Source organism: Podarcis pityusensis (genome assembly GCF_964106645.2).
Source record: "Podarcis pityusensis genome assembly, chromosome: 10".
Classification (NCBI taxonomy): Eukaryota; Metazoa; Chordata; class Lepidosauria; order Squamata; family Lacertidae; genus Podarcis; species Podarcis pityusensis.
In genome coordinates this window covers 69,853,163-69,880,867 of record NC_138035.1, presented here as the reverse complement: position 1 = coordinate 69,880,867, position 27,705 = coordinate 69,853,163, and the positions used below count along the sequence as shown (strand labels likewise).

Here is a 27,705-nt window from a genome sequence, read left to right as displayed (position 1 = left end):
TCGTCCTGGACCCTCCAGCCACCTTCTGCGGAACTGCTCCTCTGGTCGATCATCCCACCAATACGAGGGTTCTGAAGCAGATCCCGAGGGTGACCCCTCCGGGGAACGGGCGTCTCGTGTCGGTTCCTCGTCCGAGTCGAACCCCCGGAACGTGCTGGCTGAAAGCGTGGGCGTGAAAAGCCAGTCGTCGAAAAAGTCTGCTGGCATTGGCCTATGTGGGAAGAGGGCATGAAACTCTTCTTTGAGCAGAGGTTCGTCTAAAGCGTAGCCCGGCACCCAGCTGTTGGCACTGGCCGGGGTGCCCTCCTTGGCGAGAAGGTATTCTACCCCCTCTTCCCCCCATCTGGAGTCCAAAATCTCCGTGACTTCGTTGATGCGCTCCTCCTGTGCCACTCCCCCTTGCCCGGTTCTCTCTCGGAGCGGACCCGGTGCCGTTCCTGGTTCCTGAAACCTGTGAGGTGCCTTGTAGGGAGTGAGCACCGATCTGTGGAACACCGGATGCATTCTGGAACCCTCCGGAAGAGCCAGCCTGAAAGCCACCGGGTTGACCTGTTCTTCGACTTGGTAGGGCCCCAGTTGTTTATGCCCTAGTTTCTTCTTCGCCAACGACCTGGCCGGCACTGCGTGGGCTGCTAACCAGACCCAGTCTCCCACATGGATCTCTTCGCCAACCCTTCTGTGTTTGTCTGCTTGTACCTTGTATGCGTGTTTAGCCAGCTCCAGGTGCCGCCGCAGCTGATCGTGGACCTCCTGCAACTCCGACGCGAACGCATCTGCTGTCTGCGGCTCCCCCTCCCCCATTCTTTCCAGTCCCGGGAAGGTTCTGGGGTGCCTCCCGTTGTTGGCGAAGAACGGCGTGACCCCCGTGGACACGTGCTTCGTGTTGTTGTAGGCGAACTCGGCGAGAGGCAGGTAATCCACCCACGTCGCAGGCTGTTGATTCGCATAACATCTCAGGTACTGCTGCATGATGGCATTGACCCGCTCCGCTTGCCCGTTGGTCTGCGGGTGTCTAGCCGACGCCAGGTTGATCTTGACGTTCAGGAAGCCCATCAGCCTCTGCCAGAAGTTCGAGATGAACTGTCGCCCTCGGTTGGACAGAATAGACCGCGGCAGACCGTGAACCTTGAACACGTGGTCTATGAACAGTTTGGCGGTTTGTTCCGCCGTGGCCACCTTCGCACACGGAATGAAATGTGCCATCTTGGAGAACAAGTCCACCACCACCAGCACAGCCGTCTTGCCCCTCGAGCTGGGCAGATCCGTGACAAAGTCCAGGGCCACTCTCTCCCATGGTTCGAACGGAGTTTGCAGCGGTTCCAGCAGTCCGGCCGGCGGTCTGTGCACTGGTTTGGCCCTCTGGCAGGTGTCACACCTCGCCACGTAGTCCGCGACTTCCCCTCTCATTCCGGGCCACCAGAAGTCTCTGGCTACTAATTCCACCGTCTTCTCCTTGCCAAAGTGCCCGGCAGTGGGCGCGTCGTGCAGCTGCTGCAGTACCTTGGCGCGAAGTTCGTCTCCCGGCACATAGATGGCCCCTTTACGGATGAGCAAACCATCTCGCAGCTGGAACTCGTCGGTCGCTGCCGTGCCCCTGTGCACCTCTGCCATCTTTGCTTGCGCGAAGGAGTCATCCTGCAACGCTCGTCGCACCGCATCCAGGTCAACTGTTGCCGCCGCGCACGCCCACACTGTCGGTGCGAAAATGTGCATGGCGGCCGCTGGCGTTGCCTCCTCCAGATACTGTGGCTTACGGGAGAGAGCATCCGCCATGATGTTGGTGTCCCCCGGGACATACTCTATTCGGAAGTCGAAATTCGCAAAGAACTCAGCCCAACGTATCTGCCTCTGGTTCAGGAACTGTGCCGTGCGCCAGTGCTCCAGATTCTTGTGGTCCGTGCAGACCTGCACCGTGTGCTTGGCGCCGATCAGGAAGTGCCTCCACGCTTTGAACGCTGCATGAATGGCCAGCAACTCCCTGTCCCAGATGGTGTAGTTCTGTTCGGACTTGCTGAGCTTCCGTGAGTAAAACGCTCCCGGCCTCCAAACCCCCTGCGGGTCTTTCTGCAGCAGGACTGCTCCCACGGCTCTGTCCGAAGCGTCTGTCTCCACCCTCATCGGCCTGCTGGGGTTGACATGAAGCAGCTGCTCTTCCGACGCGAAGAGACGCTTGAGTGCCTGAAAGGACTGCTCCGCCTGCTCTGTCCAGATGAACTTCTTTTTCTTGGAGCTGAGCGTGTCCGTGATGGCCGCTGTCTGCATCGCAAAGCCTTTGATAAACTTGCGATAGAAGTTCGCGAAGCCGACAAACCGTTGGACCTCCTTCCGGTTGCGTGGGCTTTTCCAATCCAACACTGCTCGGACCTTGGCGCTGTCCATGGCGAGCCCTTTATCAGACAACTTGTAGCCCAGGAAATCCACCTCGGTCACGTCGAATTGGCACTTCTCCAGCTTGGCGTAAAGCCTATGTTGCTGTAGCCTGCTCAGCACTTCCTTGACGTGTCTGTCATGCTCCTGCTGCGATTCCGAAAAGATCAGGATGTCATCCAAGAAACAGACGCACGTCTTGTAGAGGAGCCCCGCCAACACGTGATGCATGAAAGCTTGAAAAACGTGGGAGCCATTTTGCAATCCAAAAGGCATAACTCTATATTCGTAGGTGCCCAGGGGCGTGAACATGGCTGTCTTCCACTCATCTCCTTCCCGCATGCGAATGAGGTTGTATGCCCCTCGCAGGTCCAACTTGGTGAACACTCTGCCCTTCCATACCTTTGCGAGGAGGTCGTCGATTCGGGGCATGGGGAAGTCCGATGGCTTGGTCACACTGTTCAAGATGCGATAGTCCACTACAAGTCTTTTTTGGGGCGTGTCCCGCTTCTTAACAAAGAATACCGGACTGCCCCCCGCTGCCTTGGACTCTCGGATGAAACCGCGCTCCAAATTATGATCTATGAACTCTTTGAGTTCCTGCAGTTCGTCCTCAGACATGGAATACAGCTTCCCTTTGGGCAGCGCCGCCCCCGGCAGCAGGTCAATTTTGCAGTCATATGGTCTGTGGGGGGGTAGCCTGTCTGCCTCCGTCTCGCAGAAAACCTCCAAGAATTCTGCGTACTTGTGGGGAACCGCTTGCAGCGTGCCTAGCTGCCGCTGTGACTCCTCTTCCTCTCCTTCCTGCCTGGGCACGATGCAGTGTTCAGCGCAAAAGGAAGAGCCGAAGGTCAGCTGCCTCTGGTACCAAGCCAGCGTCGGGCTGTGCTTGTCCAGCCAACTCATGCCCAATACAATGGGCGTGTCCGATAGTTGAGTGACATTGAAGCTGATGATTTCCCTGTGATTCCCAAGTCGCATCACCATTGGTGGCGTCTGCTTCACCACTTGCCCCCCTAGCAGCTCCCTGCCATCCACCGTGACAACCTGCAGGGGCAGCGTGGCAGGCAGCAACTGTATAGCGTGCCGGTCGACAAAGTCCTGCCCTATAAAGTCCGCATTGCTTCCGGAGTCAATGGTGATTGGCACGTCCATGGTGATTCCATTGGGCAGCTGGAGCGACGCGGTGAGCCTCACTACTGGTTTGGGCGGGAGGGGGTCCATGGGCTGTAAAATCTCTGGGGACTGCTTCACTGACACGTCTGGCTGGGCCCCAGTGCCTCTTCCTCCAACCAGACTCCGTCGTTTCCCTGCTGTGGTTGTCCTTGCTGCGTTGCTGCAGTTACCATTGCTGAGGCTGCAGTGTGCTTGTGGAGCCTCTGGGGACACTCTTTCGCCATATGCTGTGGATCATCGCAGATGTAACACTTCCTGTTCCCTCTAGGAGGCTTCGCTTTCACTGCTGCCGGTGCTAGGGCTCTGGCTGCTGACTGAGCCCTTGCACCTCCAACCTCCATAGGTTCCGCTCCTCCTCCTGGCGGAGGCGTGGATTGCGCACGCGCTGCTTCTCTGGGAAGGAAGGAGGAGCCCCTGGCTGGTTCGCGCCCTCCACGCCCTTCGCCACTGCTCCACGGACGTTCTTCCAGCCGCACCCCCACCGCCAGCGCCCTCTGAACGATCTCCTGCGTGGTCCGGGGTCTCTCCCCCCTCGCAATTTCATCTTTAACCGAGCCGTGCAATCCCTCCCAAAACAGGTCTCTTACAGGAGCCGAATCTCTGTCCCATTCCAGAGCACTGACCAAAGCGAAAAAGCGGGCATGGTACTGCCTTACGCTGGCCCTCCCTTGCTTCAGTCCATGTATCTGCTGCCGAGCAAGATCCACGTCAATGCTTGATAAAAAGCACCCATCCATCGCTTTAATAAAGGCATCCGCATTTTGGAGCGCCGGATCCTTATCTCTCCACAAATTGCGCAGCCATGCTTTAGCATCTCCATGCAAATGGGACATGATGAATCCCACCTTCTCTTGCTCATCTCTAAAGTCTTTGTTCAGCAGTTGCAGTGCACACATTACATCTGCTCTAAAGTTGGGGTACTGTTGCAAATTCCCATCGAAGTGAGAGACCAGACCGCCTGTTCGTCTCCCCAACCCAATCCCCTCCGGTTTGGGTGTCAGTTGCCCTTGCTTCGTAAGCACTTCCAACCTGACCTGGAGATCCCTGTAGGCGGCAGCTGCGTCCTCCTCTCTCTTCCTGGATGCAAGAGCCTCGGCATTCAGGCGCGACACTGCTTCTCTGAGTTCCGCTATCTGCTGTTCGGCCGTCATGTTGTCTGCCGTTCGTGAGCTCGCTAGTAGGCACCCGCTTTCTCTCCTCTCCGCGAGGCTGTAGATGCCCACAATTTAAGAGATGGAGCTTACTGTCAGAGTTGCTTCCAGATCCTAGCTCACAGAGGATCACGCTAGCCAGCGATCATTAAATAAAAGTCTTTATTGAGTTACAGTTTCCATTCTCAAGCTGCTGCGTGCAACCCTACGTCTAATGGTTAGATCGGCGAAGCTCCATCTGAGTCTCCGCCCCTTGTACACCAACTTAATATCCTAGCCTTGCTCCACCTTTTCCGCCTGACTGTTCTTCTCTGGGTCCCTCTGCCCCCCGGGGTCTCTTCCTTCCAGGATTCCTCTGACGCTGACCCCCCTGACTCTTCTCCCTCCTTTCGGCGGGCTTTAGGACCTGGCTCCCTTTCCGGGCTGCCTACTGCGCCACCTTCCTGTGCATTTGAACTTGGCGCGCGCGCCCAACCTTCCACCTTCCGTCTGACCGTTTCTTCGCTCCCCGATGGAGGTGTGGCCACTCCTGACTCGTGCCCTCCCCCCTGTTGTGAGCTGCCAGCGCTTGATCCCTGGCGCCCTTCCTCTTCCCTGCTCTCTGGCGGTGACGCTGGTCCCGATTTCCAACTGCTCCCCTCTGAGTCCCCTCTGGCTCTATCTTCCTGGGGTGTCCCCCTAGGCTCCCCCCTTGCCCTGGCCACTGGTGCTCCTTTCTGTGAATCTTCTGATTCACTGGAAAGACTCGGAGATCTCGGGTCGTCGTCATCACTCATCTTTTCTTCTGCCTCCTCCCCCTCGCTCTCTGTTTCCTCCCTTGCCCTTGCCTCTGCTCCTGAACCCCTGACACCTATGCATACATTTTCCTCAATCTGTATATAACATAATGGCATTTCTCAACTAACCCATTTATTGACCTAGAACGTTCCCAGATCTTCCATATTATGCCTAAAGACACAAAGGAAAAAGTCCTGTCTAGTCCTGTTTTCAGTCCTGTCCTGTCTAGGAATAATAGCTGCATAAAGGATTAAATGACTTAAGAGAGGGAGGCCTCCCTTTCGATGAAATGTCCTTTGGGCCTATTCCAACATAAGCCATGCTTTCGTCTTTTGTTCACCTGCACATAACTGCCGTATGTGCCGTAACTGGTAGCAGACACTGCACAGTCCAGCTGATGACTGATGGGCGCAAGATATCTGGCACCACCCATTTCTGCAGGTGAAGGTGAATGAAAGGCAAAATACTACAAATAGCACACACAGCTCTTAGAAGCTGGAAGCTCCACACCTTGACTGCCTAAGAAGTAGCCCCTGACAATATAGCAGGGATAGGGGCGCCATGCTAATAAACACTTCCTTTCTTCTAGGTGCTTACGAGTTTGCTGCCTAATATCTGCTCCAGTATCTTCTCAGGTCAAGGAAATCAAATGAGTAAGTCCAACAGCGAGTTGCTGCTTCAGTGATCAAATACTGTGCAAATTCTTACAGAGACCAAGCCAGTTTGCTTTGTAATTCCCCGTATAAAGGTTTCCAATTGGGAAAGTTGACCAGCTAACTCCTGTGTGAAAGTCATCAACTATCACCTACCTGAAGCAGAAAGAGAGGGATGGGAGACATGGGAAAGCAGGCCTGAGAGACCACCTGCTTTGGGAGCTTTGCGACTTCAAGAACTGGCATCTAGTTGGCTTGTTTCCCCATTCCTTCCTGTTTTGTTAAACATTTTACAGTATAAACCTGTCTTCTTTGGGATTGGGGGGGAGATGGGAACACATCTTAACTAGAAATCTTATCATGTGTACTTACTGAGATTGTACATCATCTAGATCTACAGACAGCTTTCTTGTTTCTGGGTTAACAAACATGCAGAAATATGGAGTCCAGTAACATGGGTGTCACATTGCTTATATTTGCCATACACCAGAATCCCTTGTTTTAAAATGTTCAATGTATTTAAATGCCATCAGAATTATGGAAGATCCACACTGTACTCTCAACAGCTAATTATTGAAGTGGTGATGAAGAAAAAGTGAGGAGTGGGCCTGAAAGCTGAGAATTAAAATGGACCAAGTATTGCAAATACTTACAAGGCAGGGGGTGGTATGTGTTAGGCCAATACTGACCACTGTCTTTCTTCAGCCACACACAAACAGTTCTGTAAAAGAAAGGGAGGAAGCATCTTTAGCATTTCCCCAAAATTCGCAGGGTTTCTCATTCAAAAAATGGACACAAGTGCTAACTGAGGATTTGGCTAACTGGACTTTGGAAGACTTGCCAGTCATTAAGAATTAACCCCAAGAGCTCAAATGGGTCCCACACCTTCCTAGAACAAATATGGAAAAGAAGCTGTTATGCCTTAAGCAACTGCATCTAACAGCCTTATCTTGCCACTTATCTCCTGTATCTTTTTTTTAATATATACTGGTTTTCTGGAAAATTCTGGATACACCTAAAGTTAACTCATTTTCTCATAGAGAGGATAGAAGAATAGCAATAAAGTTTTCGTTACAGCACTTAAGGGCCATTTCACATAAGGCAACATTCTCCCACCAAAGCACTTCAATCCCACACTGAACATGCCACCCAATGGCACTCCCTCTTCCGGAATGGTCTTCTATGAGCAGTTGAAGCAGAGGGCAGAAAGAACCACCACTGAACCCAACTGGCCTCATTTCTGACCATTTCAATACTGATGTACCATTAGGAAGAGTCAGTATTTCTCCTTTGGGTGTTTGCAAGAGTTCTCAGCTAGTTGAAGATGCAAAACAGAAATTCAGCTTTGGTTTGTCCTATGAAGTTCAAAAATATTCTCAGCCAAATGAGCACCAAGTTGAATATTACTAGGAAACCACTTTCCCCAGAGGCATAACTTTGCTGTCATCTGCAGTTATTGCTGTTGTTACTACTCATCTCTCACTTACACCAAAAAGCTATTATATTTCATCACAGGCACTTGATTCCTTTCTTTCCATCCCATCTGTCCCTGTCTCCCACATTGTAATAAATTTGCTTAAATTTGGTCCTTTGGTATCTTATTAGCTTAGCAAAATAAATATTTTAAAAGAAGATGCTTCAGAGTCACATGATTCTAAAGCCCACATTCTTTGCCAATAAAATACACATGCCCAGATACAAATCCAAACTTGACTACTCAGCTGTGCAAAAAGTAGTCGTCATGATATGGCATCTTACTACTTAACCATCTGAGAACAAGGCTTTGAAGTAACATTATGAAAACAGAGCAGCATGCTCTCAGTGGACGGGATTTCCTGAATCAGCAAATCCAAGAACCGACTGCCCAAAAGGCAGAACAGCTGCTGTACTACAAAGCTGTGAGTATATCCCCAGATAGAACAGGCAGATTATGAGACCCAAACTAACCCCTGATCTGTCAAAGAAAGGTGCATTATTTCCAACCTTCGTGCATTAGCAGTGTACTGTGTGAAGCTCAAAGACATCCTATACCTCAAAGAAACAAGAGAGTTTGTGAACCTCTACACTACAAAACCTGTCTTAACGACAGACTTCATGAAAACATAGTTTCTTCTCAATTAAAGCATTAGTGCAGTGACACAAAACTAGCACCTGCCATTTGCAACTGAGTTTTAATACCCGTAACCACTGCTAAAAACTACCTATGCATTATTTTGAAATATTGTGCTCGTAGACACAAAATATATATTAGCCCGAGTAAGTGGTGCGTTTCTTCCAATTCACAACACACCTCTGTGGCTAATACAGATTAAAGATAAAGAGAGGTTGGTTTTTGACAGGCTGGGGTAACAGACTAAAATAAGAAATCCAACCACAAGAATGAATTATTTTTCAGCAACCTTTCCAAATTAAAAGTTATATTTTAATGTCTCAGATGGCACGCTGCTTAGGAAGTTAATTTATAGATGCCTTTGGGAAAGTAATTAAATACCTGAGAAGATTACAATGTTAACACCGCAGTAATGATAGCACCTCCAGAATGTGTTCAGCAATTGTCACATCCCCAGTCATTTTAATGATAACACAACTCAAGTGCATTGGTGCACTGAAAAAAGACAGTGATATGCCAATAGAAACTATGCCTATAATTTTTTTTTAATTAAAAGGGGGGTACTCACTATATTGTATTGCACTTCTGACAGATTATTATCAAACAGCTGAGTGATCACCGTTGCCAGAATATTTTCAGTTCAACTTCTAGGCTGAAAAGGAACTTTGTCATTTTGGCTCAGATTAAAACACCACATAGGCCCTAGGGAGAGGCAGAGCTTTTTGGGGAAGGTTGAGGACTAGAAAGAAATCATAGGAGATAGTAAAACGAAGGGGTGGAGAGACCAGAGGCAAGGTGGCTGGTGGAAGCATGTAGCAAGGCAATGGACAAAAAAAAGAGGAACCCGGGAGAACAGCTGGGAAGTGAGACTTGAGGAAAAGCATAACACAGACAGAGAAACAGGCGAAGAAGGCACCAGTGAGAGAAGGAACTTTGAAGAACATGATAAGCTGCATTGCACCATACCACAGACAACATTTCAAGTTGCAATCTCCAAGTTTACACTTAGCTGACACATACATTTATCCTATGGGAGGGGGGAACAGGGTGCATAACAGAGTTCTGAAGAAACAATGACTGCTGGAGCTGGAGGAGAAAGTGCAAATGAGACCAAACCTCACAGAACAGCACAGGGGGTGGCAACCTGCGGCCCATGGGGGTCATTTAAACAGCCCACGAGCCACCCCCGAACTGAGCCACACGCTTGTCGGGTCCCCGCACGCTGCGCTAAACTGGCGCAGTGCGGAGTGGGGACTCGCTTCTGCGGTGCCGGAAATCATGTCTGTGCATGTGCAGATGCCGGAAATCGCGTCATCCGGCCCACGGAGCGATCTCTGCGGGAGTGAACCGGCCCAGGTTAGGTAAACCTTGCTGATCCCTGGAATAGCAGGCACATCAACATTGCAAGCAGATGCATGAAAGTAAAAGTTGTAATCTACTACTTATTTTAAAAGAACACTGTTGGAAGAGGGTGGTTTAAGTAGAGAATGAGCAGGAAAAGCCCCCCTACCCTCCTTCTCCACTAAGAGATTCCTCCCTCTCAAGCTATTTCCAGTTTGTTTCCACACTCTACCCTCACAAAAATGGGTTCAGCACCGCAGAGAGGGAGAAACAGTTGGGGGTAGATAGGAATGGAGAAGTGGCAGACAAAGAAAGGCTAAAACAGCCCTCACACTGATGCTTTTCCCTAAACTGGCCCCTCTCAAGCTGCTTTTTTCATTTAAAAAAAAATGCTGCTTTTTAGGTATCCACATGCAATGGTAACTTGATCCTGACAAAAGAGGACAAGGAACAGTTAGGCAGGAAAGACAGTTTGCGTGTTGTGGCTTCTCCTGGGACTGCAGTACAGTGGTACCTCGGGTTAAGTACTTAATTCGTTCTGGAGGTCCGCTCTTAACCTGAAACTGTTCTTAAGCTGAGGTACCACTTTAGCTAATGGGGCCTCCCGCTGCCGCCGTGCCACCGCCATGATTTCTGTTCTCATCCTGAAGCAAAGTTCTTAACCCGAGGTACTATTTCTGGGTTAGCGGAGTCTGTAACCTGAAGCGTCTGTAACCTGAGGTACCACTGTACTCAGCAACCTAGAAGGGGCAACGCAGGTCAGCAGACAACGGGCGAAGGTGGTGAGATTAAATGTCACGTGTTGATCTGCGGCCAGGCTGCGCTTTTGAGTTGTATTGAAGGAAGGTGAGGACAGGTGACCTCACCTAGGCCCGAAGTCACCCCCCACCAAAGCAGGCTCAAAGCTTCTCAAAATCATTTTCTCCGCAGCTAAGCATCAGAAACATTCCGCTCTGCTGTAACAAAGGTAGAGAACAGTCCATTGTTTCTCAGGCCTTTCTCATGTCTTCTGGCCTTGCTAAAGAACCACATTGCAACTTGCTTTCTGTCCGGGAACCATGCCAGAACAAGAGATTGAAACGTATCTGAACATGCTGAAAACCCCCTCGGGCTTCTCATTCCCCCTTTCCTGGGAAGAGTCCAATAGTCCCAAGACAGCTTTCTGTACATGCTCAGGAACCTCAACATGGGGCAGGACTCCTGAGGGAGGAGAAAGGGGGAGGGAACTGGAAAGGGGTATATATGCTTGTGCACATGATTGTGAACTCGTGCATGCTTTTTGTGACTTATCACACTTGCTCCTTCTACCAGTTCATGGATGGTAGAAATAAAAAGCCTTTTCTCCGAAACTATTCCTTGAGTGTCTGTTGACTCCCACCTCCCTTTCCCAGGCGCAATATTTTTCCCACCTGAGGGCAAAGCCTCATAAGGCTACAGTATCCAGAACAGACTTATGCAAAGTTACTGCTTCTTTCCCCTGTAGTTCTCATGAACTCCAAAATCTGCAGTTGCAACGGGGACACCAAAGCAACGCCTGAGGATGGAGTGCGAGAGGCAATTGGAAGAAACCAGCCGTTGGGGGGGGGGGGGGCGCAGCAGAACAGGCCCGACCCCTCTGGGCCATCTTTCTGGGTTTAGGATTGCGCTTTTAAGCACTTCTCTCCTCGTCCTACGAACTGCACTAAAAAGAGCCTCCCTGTATGAAGAGCGGGGTTCAAAGAGGCTGTGAAGGGAGAAAGCGAATGGATGTTTTGCTCGTGATTCCGTTGCTTCGTCTACTTCTGAGGCTGAGGCGGGCGGTGCAATAAAAAGCTTGCGGGGCCCTGCCAGATCTCCCCAGCGCGCTTCGTGCGCACGAAGGTCGGGATGCGGAGGGCGCCGAGGCGCCGTTGCTCTTCCAGGCCGCCGAGCGAGGGAGGCGGAGCCGCTGATGGCCGCTTCCTCCCGGCCCGCCCGGCGGATCTCCGAGGGGCCGAGAGAGACGTGACCATGAGGGGGAGCGGAGGGTCGCCTGTGACGGTGCGGACGGGGCTGGTGGCCGGGCTGGCGGTCGGGGCCGGCGTCTGCTACTGCGTTTACCGAGCGACCAGCGGGAGAAGGGGAGATGTTCGTCCAGGGCACGAAGCGCCCGTTTCTGGTGGTGGGCAGGAGGAGCACCAGGCGGCCGCCCCCAAGGGCCCTTTGCTGCAAAAAGTGTCGGCGATGCCCGTGATTTCCAGCCCGGGCCGGAAGGGGTCGGAAAACCTTCGGCAAGGTAAGAGCGCCAGGAGCGCCGGGCGCTTAGTTTTGTTCTTAATGCATTTCCCAGTTACCGAGTTTGCGCTTTTCCAGAGGATAGTGAGAAGTCCCAGTGCCGGATTGACGTATAAGCTAAACAAGCTATAGCCTAAGGCCCCACTCTCTTGGGGGCCCCCCAAAAAAACTGGATGCACATTTCCAAAATGTTAAGTTGGAGCTGAATAATTATTTCACTATTAATATACTTCTTCTTAATTGTACAGTGGTACCTTGGGTTACATACACTTCAGGTTACAGACTCCGCTAACCCAGAAATAGTACCTCAGGTTAAGAACTTTGCTTCAGGATGAGAACAGAAATCGTGCTCCGGCGGCGCAGCAGCAGCAGGAGGCCCCATTAGCTAAAGTGGTGCTTCAGGTTAAGAACAGTTTCAGGTTAAGAGCGGACCTCCGGAACGAATTAAGTACTTAACCCGAGGTACCACTGTATTTCACTATTAATATACTTCTTAATTGTATTTCAGTTCAACAATTACTTTGATAAAATACATATTTTGTTATGTGCAAATAGTTTTAGATACCCATTAGGTCCATAAACTACCATATACAGTCATACCTCGAGTTGAAGTTGCTTCAGGTTGAGCGTTTTCAGGTTGCGCTTCGCAGCGACCCAGATTTAATAGAACACGTTACTTTGGGGGTTTCATGTGCAGACCCTCAAAATGACGTCACGTGCATGCACAGAAGTGGCAAATTGCGACCCGCACATGTGCAGACACGGGTTGCGTTCGCTTCAGGATGCGAATGGGGCTCTGGAATGGATCCTGTTCGCATCCAGAGGTACCACTGTAGCATATATTCAATACAAAAAACAGCAACAATTGGTTGTTGATAGAGGAGAGCTGGACATATAAAGGGCCCCAATACCTTCAGTAGTTTAGGGCCTCATCAAACCTAAATCCGGCCCCGAGTACACCAGTGGCAAGTGCAGAGAAATACAGCGGTGTATCCCTTAGACCAGTGTTCCCCAACCTTGGGCCTCCAGCTGTTTTTGGACTACAACTCCCATCATCCCTCGCTAGCAAGACCAGTGGTCAAGGATGATGGGAATTGTAGTCCAAAAACAGCTGGAGGCCCAAGGTTGGGGAACACTGCCTTAGACCACCTCATGAGAAGAGTGGACTCCCTGGAAAAGACCCTGATGTTGGGAAAGTTGGAGGGCACAAGGAGAAGGGGACGACAGAGGACGAGATGGTTGGATAGTGTTCTCGAAGCTACCAGCATGAGCTTGACCAAACTGCAGGAGGCAGTGGAAGACAGGAGTGCCTGGCGTGCTCTGGTCCAGCGGGTCACGAAGAGTCGGACACGACTAAACAACAATCCCTTAGACCAAAGCTGTTTAGGACTCCTCAATCACTTGTCAGAAGCACAGTTCAAGGGGTTTGCATGTTATTTATGTACATGCTAGTAACATAACATTACAAGGGCCTATCTAGCTAGGCATTTTGGCCTGCAGTCTACTACTGATAATAGTAGAGTGCAGTTGTGCAATTTATCCCATGATTTGCTGCTAATTAGCAATCCATTCTTGGATTGTTAGTTGTTCAAAACATTATGACTCATTAAAGGCAGGCAAGCTTCTCTGCAGTTAGCCTGATCAGAGGCTCTTCTTTCACCTCTTGCCATTAGTGGCGTTTTCATTTATTAAAAAATTGAACCTTTTTGTTCAGGCACCCATTGCTAATTATTAGTGAACGAGGTTGTTGCTTCTTACCTAGACCAATTGCTGATAAGGTATAATAAACCTGTTTCAAACACTGTATGTGTCTCCCTCCTCTTCTTTCCACACTGTTTGCGAGGTGGCTTGGAGCCAAGTGGACAAATGCAGTTTTAAGTAAAGAAATAAGGAAGAACCCAAGCCCACTGTCCTAGGAGGGAGAATAGATAGGAAATTCATGGTTATTATTAGTTCCAAGATGAGATGAAATGAAGTGAAATGAAATGTCAAACACCGGTTCAGAACAGACATCCTCAGATGCAGGGAGAACAACATTCATTGCTTTATTCTGCTCCATAAAAATCCGGTTAAGTAAGACTTTATTATCATAACCATCTTACTAATTGGTCATTGGAGCTGAGTTAGTGATTTGCCCACTGTCACCAAAATGTATCTCTGTTTTAACACAGCCTTTTATGTTCATGTCAAACTTTCTGTCATTGGGCTATAATAGTTCAGAGTGTAGCTACACAGGTTTGAAACGCAAAGAAATGCCTAATGTAAAATAAAATAAAAAGTTGTAGTGCAACTGTTTTAGCTAGTGCATATATACACATTAACCACTGTAGACTACTGCAGCCTTTCCAATATGCAATGTAGAGGCAGGTGTTAACACTCTGTTTCAGGGATGGGGAGTTTCAGGCTCAGGCACCAAATGTGGCCCTGTAGCCCCCTCTGTCTGGCCCTTGGGACTCTCTCCAAGTCACACACGCCTCTCCCCAGACCATATACCTCACTGCCCCTGCTTTACACCCTAACAGTTTTTGCATGGCTGGAATGTGTCCTTGATGTCTGGGTAGAGAGAACAGAGAGTGGCGTGTGAGCCTATGTAGCAACTAGCCTATTGCATAAAAGACAACCTAAAATGTGTTGCTCCACCCACTTTTACCCCAGGCCCAATCCACCACTGACATGATGATGTTGCCCTGGGAAGGCTGCCCAGAAGGGATTGTGGCTAAATTACTAGTAAATTACTAGTGTAGAAATTGTTTATGTTTCTAAAATTTCTAAAATTAGAAGACGTGGATCTTCCAAAATCATCCCATGATCTGGAGGCACACCATATACAGAATCTTATTCGTTTACTTGACTCTGCGAAGGATCCCACAATTCAGGAGCAAGCCTTGATTACATTGAGCAACAGTGCTGCATTCTCTGCAAATCAGGTAAGTATTGTTCTTTGCTTAAAAGAAAATAAAATATATAAAAGACAATAAGATAAAGTAATAATCATGTAAAAACTAATTAAAACAATGTAATTTGTTTCCTTGGGATCAGGATCATATAATCTTCAAATTGAAATCTTATTTTACAAGTAGATCTTGGCTTCTGTTAGGTCAGTGGTTCCCAATTAGCAAAGTACTTCAGAGCCCGTTTTTCGAAAGCCACGGCTTTTGAAAATATTTATATCTCTATGGTAGTTTTTGGTATTGTGAATTGTGCTACGGACCCCCTGGGTGGATTATGCAGACCTCCGGGGATCCACAGACCACCAATTGGGAACCACTGTGTTAGGTAACTGTAATATTTGGCCGTGTATTTTTCTAGGAGCAATACAGCTTCCACAGCTTAAGTAACAATTCTAAGCAGACCCATAGTGCCTTGTCCCATCTCAACGCTAGTGGTGCCTCCAGACTCTCATTATTGTGGAGAGGGCCTCAAGAACAAAAACGTTTAGTTTGTGCAGTTAGGGCTCTGTTTCTGTAGCTCAACAAATCCACTTTGAAAAAAAGAAAGATTTTGTATAGTTTGGAAAGTGATGAGGAAATGCATTGAAAAGTGTGAACTAAACGAATGATTAATGGAAAGATATAGGAACACCTTGCAAGAAAATCAGGATAAATTTTCATTGTAATAAACCGCCCTGCAGACAAATCAGAACAAATGCTCAGTAGAGACCAGCTATCATTTTTCCTCTACATAAGCTTTGTGCAAGTAAATCAGGTTGAATGCTCAGTAAACAGGTCATCTGGAGGAGCCCTTATAGAGGAAACGGGAGATTGAGTTGAGAGTACTTCACTGTTCTGTACCTTACCTCAATGAGAAAAAGTAGAGATGTCATTAGTCGTTGGCAAGGGTGATGCACAGAGCCCTTTGCATGAGCAAACCACAGTTCCATGAACACTTGTGAGGAGGTAGGCAATTTCATCCCCCTTCCAACTCCTGCATAACTCTGTCCCACTTGAAAAGAGTGTCCTGGTGTGTTGGAGTAGTTTGGGAGAGGTGGGAAGAAGGTAAAAATGATACCTTTTGCAGTGTCTACCCACGTGCTCCACCTTACAGTAAATGCTATGCCTAGAGTAGTTTTTACAGATTAGATAAAAATGAAATCCAATTGCTTCATTGTATTCTTTGTTGATTCAAGCAGAATTCATATAACAATTAAAACATATTTTGTTTGGCTCCCGGAATTAAATTAAGATAATTGTATATCACACATTTTTCTGTTTAACTCGTAGGATATCATTCGAAATTTAGGCGGGCTTATCGTCGTTGGAAAAATGCTTTCAGTTCCTGACACTAAAGTTAAAGAAAAAGCACTGAATGCACTTAATAACTTGAGTATGAATATTAAAAATCAAGAAGAGATGAAGGTAAGTTTAAAAGCAACAAATTCTACTACAGAAAACTCTGTGCATAAATAATGAGTTTATATGAAGAACTTTTTGTGCAATCCCATTTAGATTCAAAGCAATGAAAGCTTTCCCGTTGACTTCAATGTGAGCTAAGCTTTCCCCTGTAATATTGATTAGGTAAATACTTTTTATAATGATTAATTACAGCATTTTACATGCTGCCCTTCAGTTAAAACTCCCAGGACAGCTCTCAAAGTCATAAGCAACACCAAATTAATAACAAAGATTAGCATAAATATAACTCAAAGGGGCTTTCCATATGTGGGACACCACAGCTGAAAAGGCCCTCTCTCTGGTACTACCCACCTGACATAAGAAGTGAAGGGCATTCAGAAGAGGATCGCTAATGATGAACAAAAAATAGGATGACTTACTTCTCTTGTCACAGTCATCCAACCTACATTATTTTAAGTTCAGGTGCTGTTCAAACAAGTGTTGCAAATAAATATGACAATATGCCAATTTTAGTATTTGTATTCAGAGGGCAATGAAATGGCTCTTGAATTTGCATGATGAAACCTAAAACTGTAGGGATGGTTGGTGGTGTTGCCCCTCAATCTACCATATATACTTGAGTATAAGCCGACTTTTTCAGCACATTTTTTACGCTGAAAAAGCCCGCCTTGGCTTATACTCAAGTGAGGGTCCCACTTACCTGTTCTCCAGTGCAGTGCGGATGACTTGTGAGCGGCAGGGGCTGTTATTGGCAGTGGCGGCGGAACGAGCAGCCCAGAAACAGCCCTTTCAGGCTGCTCCTTCCTCCTCCTCCGCCTTTGCTGCTGTAGGCAGTGGCAGTGGAGGAACAAGCAGCCTGAAAACAGCCTCCTCCGCTGCCGCTGACAGCGGCAAAGTTGCGTGTGTGCAAACAGCCCCGCAGTTGCGCATGTGCAAACGCTTAAAAAAGCCCAGGCGTTCCGGCGCATGCGTGGCAGTGCTCCTTTTAAAAAAACCAAAAACCAGACAGAGCGGCGGTGGTGGTTGCTGTGGCAACTGCCGTTATGGTTCTAGGAGGCACTCGCGAAGGGAAGCTGCCTCTCCTCATGTCCTACTCCACTATCCCGAGGCGTGTGGGGCTGCCCCGGACGGTGCTGCGCTGGCTGCAGAGCTCGATCTCAGCTTCTTGCCTACGTGTTTCTGTACGTGAGGCCGCCTCCCCGCTTCCCACACCATGGCCGCCCTGACACTTCCATCTCCCACTGAGCTTTGAGGGAGCTTGAACTCAAGCCCTTTGATATGTGTATATCAAATCTTCTGAGACCGAAGGCTGGGCGAACCAGTGGGGTAGAGAACCTGTGTTCTGTTGTCATCACTGCTGGAAACGTTGGGTAAGATAGCACCAGCATCCCCTTTATCCATTGAGAAGAGGTTTCCTTCCTTAAAAATCAAACCTGTGGGCTTGCGAAGTTTAGTCCAGAATTAGCTTCTGGTCCACAAGATACCTTTCTTTCCCTAGGAAGAAAGGCTTTCATGGTGGCAGCCCCCAATGGAGGATTTGTAGTTGCTGCATCACAATCCTGGATTTGCATATAGGCAGCAAGCAAAAGTGAAGTCAGGTTGCACAAGAGTAGTGAGCGTGGCATGACAGTGAGAAGGGAGAAACACTGAAAGGCTGGAGGGGACGGGGGAAACTGGCAGTTTTAAACAATGGTAAGAGGTCTGAGTAAAGTACTGTGGAATATTTGAGAGCTCTCATGAGGCAGCTGAGGAATGGAAGAGGGAGTAGTTTGAGTACAGTGAGAAGGGGGAGAGATGAATGTTTTTGTACTTTTAAAGTTATTGTTGGTACCATATTGTTTTTGTTGACCCTCTTTTCCATTTACAGAGCTAGTTTACTGTTTTTCTTTGAAATAAATATTCAAAAACATTTAACCTACTGATGCCTCAATTAATGTAATTTTATTGGTATCTATTTTTATTTTTGAAATTTACCAGTAGCTGCTGCATTTCCCACCCTAGGCTTATCCTCGAGTCAGTAAGTTTTCCCAGTTTTTTGTGGTAAAATTAGGTGCCATGGCTTATATTCGGGTCGGCTTATACTCGAGTATACAGTGGTACCTCGGGTTAAGAACTTAATTCGTTCTGGAGGTCTGTTCTTAACCTGAAACTGTTCTTAACCTGAAGCACCACTTTAGCTAGTGGGGCCTCCTCTTGCTGCTGCTGCTGTGCCGCCGCCGCACGATTTCTGTTCTCATCCTGAAGCAAAGTTCTTAACCTGAAGCACTATTTCTGGGTTAGCAGAGTCTGTAACCTGAAGCATATGTAACTGAAGCGTATGTAACCCGAGGTGCCACTGTATATGTTATTAACAATACTTTAAACATCTGCAGAGAAGAAAACAGATAACTCTACATTTAGAATATGTTGTTAACGGAAGGATTATTGTGATAAAAGGTTTTTCCAATTGTTTAAATTAGCAGCATTCGCTGTACCTCATGTTAAAAAAAAGGTACTTTGTCGCTACCTTTGCTTACTTGTTCAAAATTTGTGTTCAACAGCGATAATATTTTGTTTTTAATGATAACAGTGGGATTATCACTGGGAGTGGTTTGTTCTGATCGTGTTTTTGTTTTTCCCTCCCTAAGGTATATATTACCATAGTTTGTGAGGAGACAGATTCATCTCCCTTGAACTCTGAACTTCAGCTGGCTGGGCTCCGATTTTTAACCAATATGTCTGTTACCAATGACTATCATTACATGATGACAAGCTTCATACCATGCTTTCTTCAAATGCTTTTGGAAGGAAATGAAAAAACACAGGTACCATAAGATGCTCTATCTTGTTAGGAGGAAAATCTTTTGGATTCTGCTTTTCTTGTCCTTTAATTCTCTGTGTATTAAATCACTTTGAAAATTAATAGTAGTCATGCACATAAGTTAAAGGGGGTAGAAAATGTTTTTAGCTGATTTTTCTTTACTCACCTCTTTTTGAAAGGTGAGGGAGTAGGACTATTTAGGCTTTCTGAACTCCAAAGCCAACTCAAATGTTAACTCTAATTAGAAAAGAGTTTTGAACCAGAGCATTAAAACAATTGCTTATTGGTCATTCATAAGAAAAAACCTTAGCAGGACTCCATTCCCTGTTCCTTTGTAAGTTAAGAGCTCCACAAGATGGCTCTCTATCACTCTCAACCTGTTTACTTTGAGTTAAAATAACAGCAGAGCTTGTTTTGAACAGTTGTGAATGTTTCTTCTTTAGATTACAGAAGCACACATATTAGAAAACAGGATTCTCTGAGAATGCAGGATAGATTTATACTTATGACAGATGGATGTAGATTTTAAATTAAGAATAGGTGCAAAGATAAGGTTGCTGTCACTAGCGTTGCTGCATTGCAGCTTTGGGGCCAGTTTACACTTCACAGCTCAGATTAACTTTGTGTTTCTGCTGAGTACTATGCAAGCTTCATTAATGTGTGGCCCCGAAATTCCAGATTCCCCCCTGCAACTGATGTCAAAGTTTGGTGCTAGTTTTGTGCCACAAACCCTGCTTTCTGCAGTGCCCTCCAAACTGACTAATTGATAGTCAATCTCATAGGTTTACCCCCAAACTCAACTCTGTCTGCTTGACTACAGACTGGTCCCAAAGTGGTGTGCTGGTTTTGTTGCTGCAAACCCCACTTTCTGTGCCACCCCCCAAACTGAGTGATTTATGAAGCTTGCAATGCGGGTAGCCAATTCTCGTACTGGTTTACTCAGAAATAAGTACTGATAAAACTTAAAAGGGGCTTATTTCCTAATAAGGACAAATGCTTGTTACAAGAAAATTGGGTTTATATTATTTTGCTTTTTTTCCTCCTTATAATTTTGGTTTTGTCACCATGTTTAACTGCCAGAAAAAGTGGGATCTAATTTTTTTGTTTTATGATCTCCTAGCCTGCAGTTTGTAAGTTGTGCTGGCAAATCTTATTGATTAGTAAATTAGTAATATGTGTTCCTAATATATCCTTCTTATTTTATGTGTAGTGTTAAATCCAAAGTATATTATTAAAATTAACTTTTCGTGAAATATTTAGGGGTTAATATGACTGCTAAGAATGTGAATTTATTTAAGGATAACTATGAAAAATGTTGGACTGAAGTGAAAAAAGATTTAGAAATATGGTCAAATTTGAAGTTATCGTTGCTAGGCCGAATTGCTGTGATAAAAATGAATGTATTGCCAAGAATGTTATTTCTGTTCCAATCACTGCAAATTTTGGACAAAATGGACTGTTTCAAGAAGCGGCAGAGAGATATTTCCAGATTTGTCTGGCAGGGCAAGAAGCCCTGTATAAAATTTAAGATTTTAACTGATGCTAAAGAAAGAGGTGGATTTGCCCTGCCAGACTTAAAACTTTACTATGAATCAGCCGCTTTTTGTTGGCTGAGAGAATGGATGCTTCTTGAAAATACGGATGTTTTGGATTTGGAAGGTTTCAATAATGTATTTGGTTGGCATGCATATTTGTGGTATGATAAGGTCAAAGCACACAAAGCGTTTAAAAACCATATTGTAAGAAAAGCACTGTTTAATGTCTGGATAAGATATAAGGATTTGTTAGAAAATAAAACCCCAAGATGGCTGTCACCTATGGAGGCAAAGGCCCAGAAAAACTCAATATGGAGGCCAAATGGCCGAAGTATTGGGAAATTTTGGAACAAGAGGGTGACAGATTAAAATTACAGAGCTTTGAAAAATTAAAAAACAGAGTGCGAGATTGGCTCCATTATTATCAAATAATGGAGGCATATAATCAGGACAAAAAATTAGGTTTTCAAGTGGAAAAATCAAAGCTGGAAACAGAATTGTTAGACCCTAAAGTTAAGAATTTGTCAAGAATGTATAACTTGCTATTGAAATGGAATACTCAGGATGAAATGGTGAAATCTGCTATGATTAAATGGGCACAGGATGTTGGACATAATATTATGATGGCTGACTGGGAACAGTTATGGACCACTGGTATGAAGTTTACGGCATGCAATACCTTAAAAGAGAATTTAATGAAAATGATTTACAGGTGGTACATAACACCAGTCAAGCTTGCAAAAATTTATCATATGCCTGATAATAAATGTTGGAAATGCAATGAAACTGAAGGTACTTTCTTTCACCTCTGGTGGACACGCCCAAAGATTAAGGCATTCTGGGAGATGATCTATAATGAAATGAAAAAGGTATTTAAATATACCTTCTTAAAGAAACCAGAGGCCTTTCTCCTGGGCATGGTGCGCCAATTGGTGCCAAAGAAGGACAGAGTCTTTTTCATGTATGCTACAACAGCAGCAAGAATACTCATTGCAAAGCACTGGAAGACACAAGACCTACCTACCAGGGAAGAATGGCAGATGAAGCTGATGGATTACATGGAACTGGCGGAAATGACTGGTAGAATCCGAGACCAGGGAGAAGAGTCGGTGGAAGAAGACTGGAAAAAATTCAAAGCTTATTTACAGAAATATTCTAAAATTAATGAATGTTAGAAAGATGCTGGAAAGAAGCTATATGACTTTAGTAGAAATATTATAAAGAATCAAGTATGAATAGATTGATATTGGGTAAAGAGGTAAATTTAAGTCTAAAATTGCGTTAAGTTAAATTATGGAACTAAATTTGTGAAAGAGGGAAAGGACTTGCTGGAATATCTAATTGAACTAGAATACAAAAAAGGAGGTGTGAGGAAGTCGAGGAAATAAGCAAATGAAAGATAAGGATATGAAAATATGTGGTTCTTTTGTATGTTTGTTTGTTCTTTTTTGGGTTTTTTTAAAAAAATGCTTTTGTTTTCTTTTCTTTTTTTGTATTGTTGTTGTTTTGTACTATTGTATTTACTTTTGTTTTTGAGGCTTTGTAATTGTTTATTGTTTATATTTTTCTTTTGTTTTTCTTCTGTTTTTTTTTTTGCAATGTCTAAACTTCAATAAATATTATATATATATATAAAAAAATTAACTTTTCCCCTATATTAATAGGTTCAGGTTCTAAAAGTGCTTGTGAATTTATCAGCAAACCCAGCTATGACGGAACATCTCCTTAATGCTCAGGTAATGCTACTTTTTATGCTTCTTCCAACAATTACTATTTGAAGAAATAATAATAATAATAATAATAAATTTTTATTTATATCCCGCCCTCCCCAGCCGAATCCGGGCTCAGGGTGCCCAACAACAATAAAATAATACAACATTCTAAAATCATTTCATTATAAAATTAATTCCAATCAAATTGATGGCAACCATTGGGCTAGAGTTCTGTGAAGATTGCCAAAGGAGGGAGTCAGGCTGTGCCCTGGCCAAAGGCCTGGTGGAAGAGCTCTGTCTTGCAGGCCCTGCGGAAAGATGTCAAGTCCCGCAGGGCGCTAGTCTCTTGTGACAGAGCGTTCCACCAGATCGGAGCCACAGCCGAAAAGGCCCTGGCTCTGGTTGAGGCCAGCCTAACCTCTCTGTGGCCTGGAACCTCCAAGATGTTTTTGTTTGAAGACCGTAAGTTCCTCTGTGGGACATACCAGGAGAGGCGGTCCCGTAGGTACGAGGGTCCTAGGCTGTATAGGGCTTTAAAGGTTAAAATAGCTATAGCTGAGTGAGCAGTGGTAAGGAATACTCCAGGTTAGTAGCTGGAGAATGCCTAAGGTGTATGGTGCTCAAAATTTGATTTTGGGTTGGCATAGGGAAGTTCAGAAGCTAGTAAATTACTAGAGCCCATGAAGGTGGGTAAGTGATGCATATGATATTTAGTAAAAAGATCTATGTTCACTTATTTTTTCATGCCTATGAACAACTATTTCTTGTTTGTTTAATTCTCTAGGCACCCTTCTTATTATCCCTGTTTGACACCTGCATAAACAAAGAAGTTTTGCTCAGGGTCCTGGTGTTTGCCACAAACTTAACAAAACTTACGCAAAAGGACAAGAGCATTACTGTCCCTCATCACAATGAAGGTTCAATTTTTTCTGTACTCTGGGGGAATACTACAGAGTGCGCTCAGAAACTAACATCTTTGTTGTACCATCATGACACAGAAGTAAAAGAACAAGTGGCAGAACTGATAATGCAGCGGTGCTGAAACTGGAAATTGTTAAAAGCCTCCATTCAAAATCAAATTCCAGATGCAAAAGCCTAAACTGAGGCTTATGAATGTCGGACTCACAATATATATGTAGACCTACATGTTCATGCAACAGGAAGAAAAGTAGTAGAACGTCTTGCGTGTATGAAACTACTTTCAACCTCGATGCAAAAGCATTTCATGGTAGAATTCACATGAAGCTGTAGATCAGTACTGTTCATTTATGTTGCTAAATACAATTTGTGTAGAGCTAATTTCTGTAGAAATGCTTCAGCCATAACTTTGCATATTTTGATTTAAAGCTCTCCTTGTGTCTCAAGAGTCCAACTCACTTCAAATAGGAGTTAGGCATTTTGTGTTGCTGGTTTCATCCTTGCTACTTTTCAGGTGTCTCAGACTTTTTAAAAAAATGCTGATATTTAAGTCATTTATTTTCAGTTCAGACATTTAATTATTTTAAAGATGAGCCAGCTATTCTTATAACTATTTTGTGGTGTCTTATGTTTTATTCAGTTTGTATATTTTTGTACACTGCCTTGATAGTATAAATATTTTAATTGATCTTGATCTGTCTTCTTAGGGCTGAGAAAACCTGATGCTAGAATATTTTGGCTGTATTCCAGAGTTGTATGTGAGTTCCATATGTAAATATGGAGAAAACTCCATATAAGGGTAGAGCTACCTTCTCTATTGAAATGTATGAGGCACAGCTTGTGTATAGCGAGCTGCAAGGGGCAACAGGTATAGTGGTTAAGAGCGGTGGACTCGTCATCTGGTGAACTTGGTTCGCTTCCCTGCTCCTCCACATGACCTTGGGCCAGTCACACTTCTCTGAAGTCTCTCAGCCCCACTCACCTCACAGAGTGTTTGTTGTGGGGGAGGAAGGGAAAGGAGAATGTTAGCTGCTTTGAGTCTCCTTCGGGTAGTAATAAAGAGGGATATCAAATCCAAACTCTTCTTCTTCTAACAGCCTTTACTATGAGCGTACAATGTTTTGTAATGTGTTGGCATTGCTGTCTCCCATACCCTGTTTTTATATACCAGTACAATAAGTATTAAGATAATCAGACTCTGCTTTTTTATTTACTATTTAACTTTAAGCCCTCTAAAAGGAATAGCTTGCAATTATGCACACAAAAATTAAATTTACACCTCTGGAAGGAATTTATTTTTGTTTTGCAAAGATGGTCAGATTTATGTATGGTTGAGTTTATACTCGAGGTAGAAACCTTGCAGCCTGGTTATGACAGATTTCATCAGTCACAACAGGATGTTACTGCCCAGTATCTTACAGATGAACTTAAGTCCTCCAACAAGTGAGCTGTGAACATCAGTGTACCCAGAGCCATAATTCATTGTATTTGTATTTTAGTAGCTCAAACCCATACACCTGAATAAAATGTAAAGTAGCAATTAAATGAAAAAGTAGTATGTTTCAAATGCGGTGCCATAGTACTCTCCCATTTGTATTTCACAGCAAACACAAGTATGTAGTGATATAAAACTGCAAATAGTATGTTGAATATTATTCTTTAGCTGAAGATAAATCCTCCTAAAGAAAAATTGGGAGAGAAAAAAGGAGCGTAGTTAAATTAAATGGTTATTTCTTATTGTGAGAGTCCAAGTCATATTAACATAACATACTCAAAGTATTATTCAATAATATGACTACTTCTGAGCAAGAGAAATCTTTATTTTGTAAATTAGTTTTACTAGTTTGACACATGTATAATTGGCCATTTTTTACAATGTTGAACAAATTAATATCATGCTTTTAAAATTTTATAAGCAATTTGTATATGTTTTTCCACATCATTCTGACAAACCAATTCATTTGAAACCCACAGTAGGAGGCAGGGAGCAAGAACAAACAAAACAAGCTGAATAAAGATTTCAGAGAACAAACGGTTCCAGTTACATGCAGCTTGCTTATTCTCAAAACAAGAAGTGTTCAGGCCTTTGCTAGAACAATTTCACAGTGACAACACAATGCAAAGTGTACAGAGATTCTGGCCAGCAGCAACATAAATAGGCATTTTTTTGTAGTTAGAACTCTTTGAAAAGGCACATTTTATAATTTCAAAACTTGGCTCTTACATTTGCAATTGAAAATGTACAAGCATTCAGTAAAGTTAGTGTTTTGTTCAAAATGTGCTTTTAGCAACTAGTTGTGTTGGAAGACACCATCAAAAATCCTCTTAATTTCCAACAGCTACGAAGGCACAGGGCACATTCTCTAAGTGATCATTCTGCTCAAGGGAGATAATGGGCTGGGGCTATTCACACTAATGCTGCAGTACTCAAAACATTTTCCATGTGGCTACTGTATTGGTTGTAAAACTCAAATCCACTTCCATCAGGGTAGTTTCAGGATCTTTAAGTAGATCAGCACAACCCAACATTTTACACCAAGTGGGCTGCAAGAGTACTTTGAGACGGAACCCACAGGCCACACGCTACCTTATTGCACAGGCCAAAATTTGGTCCCCATCACACCCTCTCATTGCTGCCTTTCTACAGCCAATAAGAAAGGTGCAAGGCTTTGGGAAGGAGGCATGAGGCCCTGACAGGGTCCTAGAACTCCCACCTCCTTCCCAAAGCTGGGAAAGCGCTAACTATGCTTTGGGAAGGAGGAGGGAGGATTCTGGGACCCAGTCAGAGCCCTCACACCTCCTTCCCAAAGCCCAGTGCCTCACTTACCTGGCTTTGGGAAGGCAGCGCAAGGGCTGCGGGGGGGGGGGGGGCATCAAATGTTGCTGATGGCCACTAAAAAGGCCTCAAGGGACACATGCAGCCCTCAGGATGCATGCTGGACTCCCCTGAACTAGATCATTTCAGATTTTAGCCTAATCCAAAAACAACCCAAGCCCTTTCTGATGTTAAACAATAGTAGCTAAGGCTGTGCTCCTAATCCCACTTATGAGGAAGGAAGTCCCATTGAATTCAATAGGACTTGATTCTGAGTAGACATGGTTAGGATTCTGCTTAAAAATATGCAATCTGAAACATGCATACTGGTTCTATCACTGCAGGCTTGGCATCTGAGTAAGGATGCTAAAGATTAGAAAGTGTGTCTGTTTCACAGGATGGTGGGATGTATGCAAATGAAGGTTTTGATCCTAATCACCTGCCAAAAATTAATGGTATTTCAGCAAGACCTTCCAGGTATATGAATCCACACATACCATCATTTTCAGGAAAACCTATCTGCAGTTTTCTAATTCCACCCAATTCCTGTTGATCAGATCATTGGTGGAAATGATGGAGTGCCTTAACTGTGCTCTTCCCACCCCACTCCAAGGCAGGAAGGGGTCCCACAAGCACAGCAATGCATATGGTAAACTAGTGCGCATATGAGCCCCTGGCCTGAAGGCCATTGCCATGGGAGATTTTACTATAACAGACTTGCAGTCAAATGCATGCAGAATTCTATACATAAGCACTTTATCCAACATAAGGTTACACTCTCTGTGCTCCAAATCTTCATGTGTATGTAGGCCTTGTTTTTCAGTGTAATCCCCCACTTTTTAAACCAGAAATCCGATTTTTAGAAAGGGAGGGTTAAAGCACTTAGCAGTTCAGTGAGGGAGGGAGGGTTGCTATGTCAAGAAAGCCTTGAGTTCACAGGTCCTCTTGGGTCTTATGGATTGTGGCCTAGTTAATCTCTAGCAGGTGACCTGCACTGGTTTTAAAGAGGTGAAATGACTTCACGGGCAATGCAATTAACTCCTTATGTACACGGCATGTGCAGCTAAGTTAATGCTATCAAGTGCTATTTCATTCATTTATTAAAAACTTGCAATTTTGTAAGGCTGGTATGCAAACTCCTGAAATCTTAAAAATCCTGTTCAAAATTTTACAAAAAGGTATCAACCTTAATTGCTTCCCCCACCCCCAGATACAATTAATAAGAAATCCGTCCCCCCCCCATTTTTATTCAAATCCATCCTCGTTAATATTTAAGTCTCGTGATTCACCATGCTTTAAGACAAAGAAATCTTCAGTTTTCAGTCCGTATCTGTCTAGAGCTTCCATCAGTTTAGCAGGAGGGTCCAAGTAATACTGTGGAGAAAACAAGCAGTCAGGACGGGATAAGCCTGTTGTGAAACAGCTTCATAGGTATGACTACTTTAGTCTTGCAAACTTAAGGGGAATTCTGGTTCCACTGAAATCCAATAAGACTTTTCTTTTTTCCTTCTGAAGTCCTTGTTAAGCTCTGAATGGGGTTACCCCCTTGAAGCATACCTTGTATTTGTGGCAACAAGTGTTATTGAACTGATCCTGCTATTTCAGGATGAATCAACTGCTCTGTGCAGCTGTGGTAACTTGTCCAGACTGAGCACTCTGGGACTGCACACTGCTTACAAAAGCTATGTTTTCCATGACTAAACTTCTTAGATATTACAACTGTTCACGAGAGCAGTTGTTTGCAC

The 27,705-nt window shown here is 45.0% G+C and overlaps 3 protein-coding genes across 6 annotated transcripts in view; 1 reads left to right on the top strand and 2 right to left on the bottom strand.

The window, feature by feature from the left end:
- The window catches only part of LOC308486694 (uncharacterized protein), a 23,840-nt gene extending 9,241 nt beyond the window's left edge, over positions 1-14,599 (bottom strand). Inside the window, exons 1-3 of one of the 3 annotated variants that reach the window (XM_081023856.1) lie at positions 13,587-14,599; positions 8,803-10,775; positions 6,778-6,845 (exon numbers count right to left, since the gene is read on the bottom strand). The gene's annotated coding sequence lies outside the window, so the exon portion shown is untranslated. Of the gene's footprint in view, positions 1-6,777; positions 11,386-13,586 lie in introns of those variants that run through there. The other 2 variants (XM_081023855.1, XR_013991158.1) reach the window with 2 other exon arrangements.
- On the top strand, positions 11,493-26,130 carry ARMC10 (armadillo repeat containing 10). The gene is made up of 6 exons (XM_081023817.1): positions 11,493-11,829; positions 14,607-14,755; positions 16,049-16,183; positions 18,808-18,984; positions 22,180-22,251; positions 23,012-26,130. Exons 1-6 carry the CDS (start codon positions 11,565-11,567, stop codon positions 23,267-23,269), a joined length of 1,056 nt encoding a protein of 351 aa, XP_080879943.1. The 5' UTR covers positions 11,493-11,564; the 3' UTR covers positions 23,270-26,130.
- The window catches only part of NAPEPLD (N-acyl phosphatidylethanolamine phospholipase D), a 26,224-nt gene continuing 23,463 nt past the window's right edge, over positions 24,945-27,705 (bottom strand). For both annotated transcript variants that reach the window (XM_081023744.1, XM_081023745.1), the window contains exon 5: positions 24,945-27,334. In XM_081023744.1, coding sequence (XP_080879870.1) covers positions 27,206-27,334 — 129 coding nt within the window. In that variant the 3' untranslated portion in view covers positions 24,945-27,205. The remainder of the gene's footprint in view (positions 27,335-27,705) is intronic.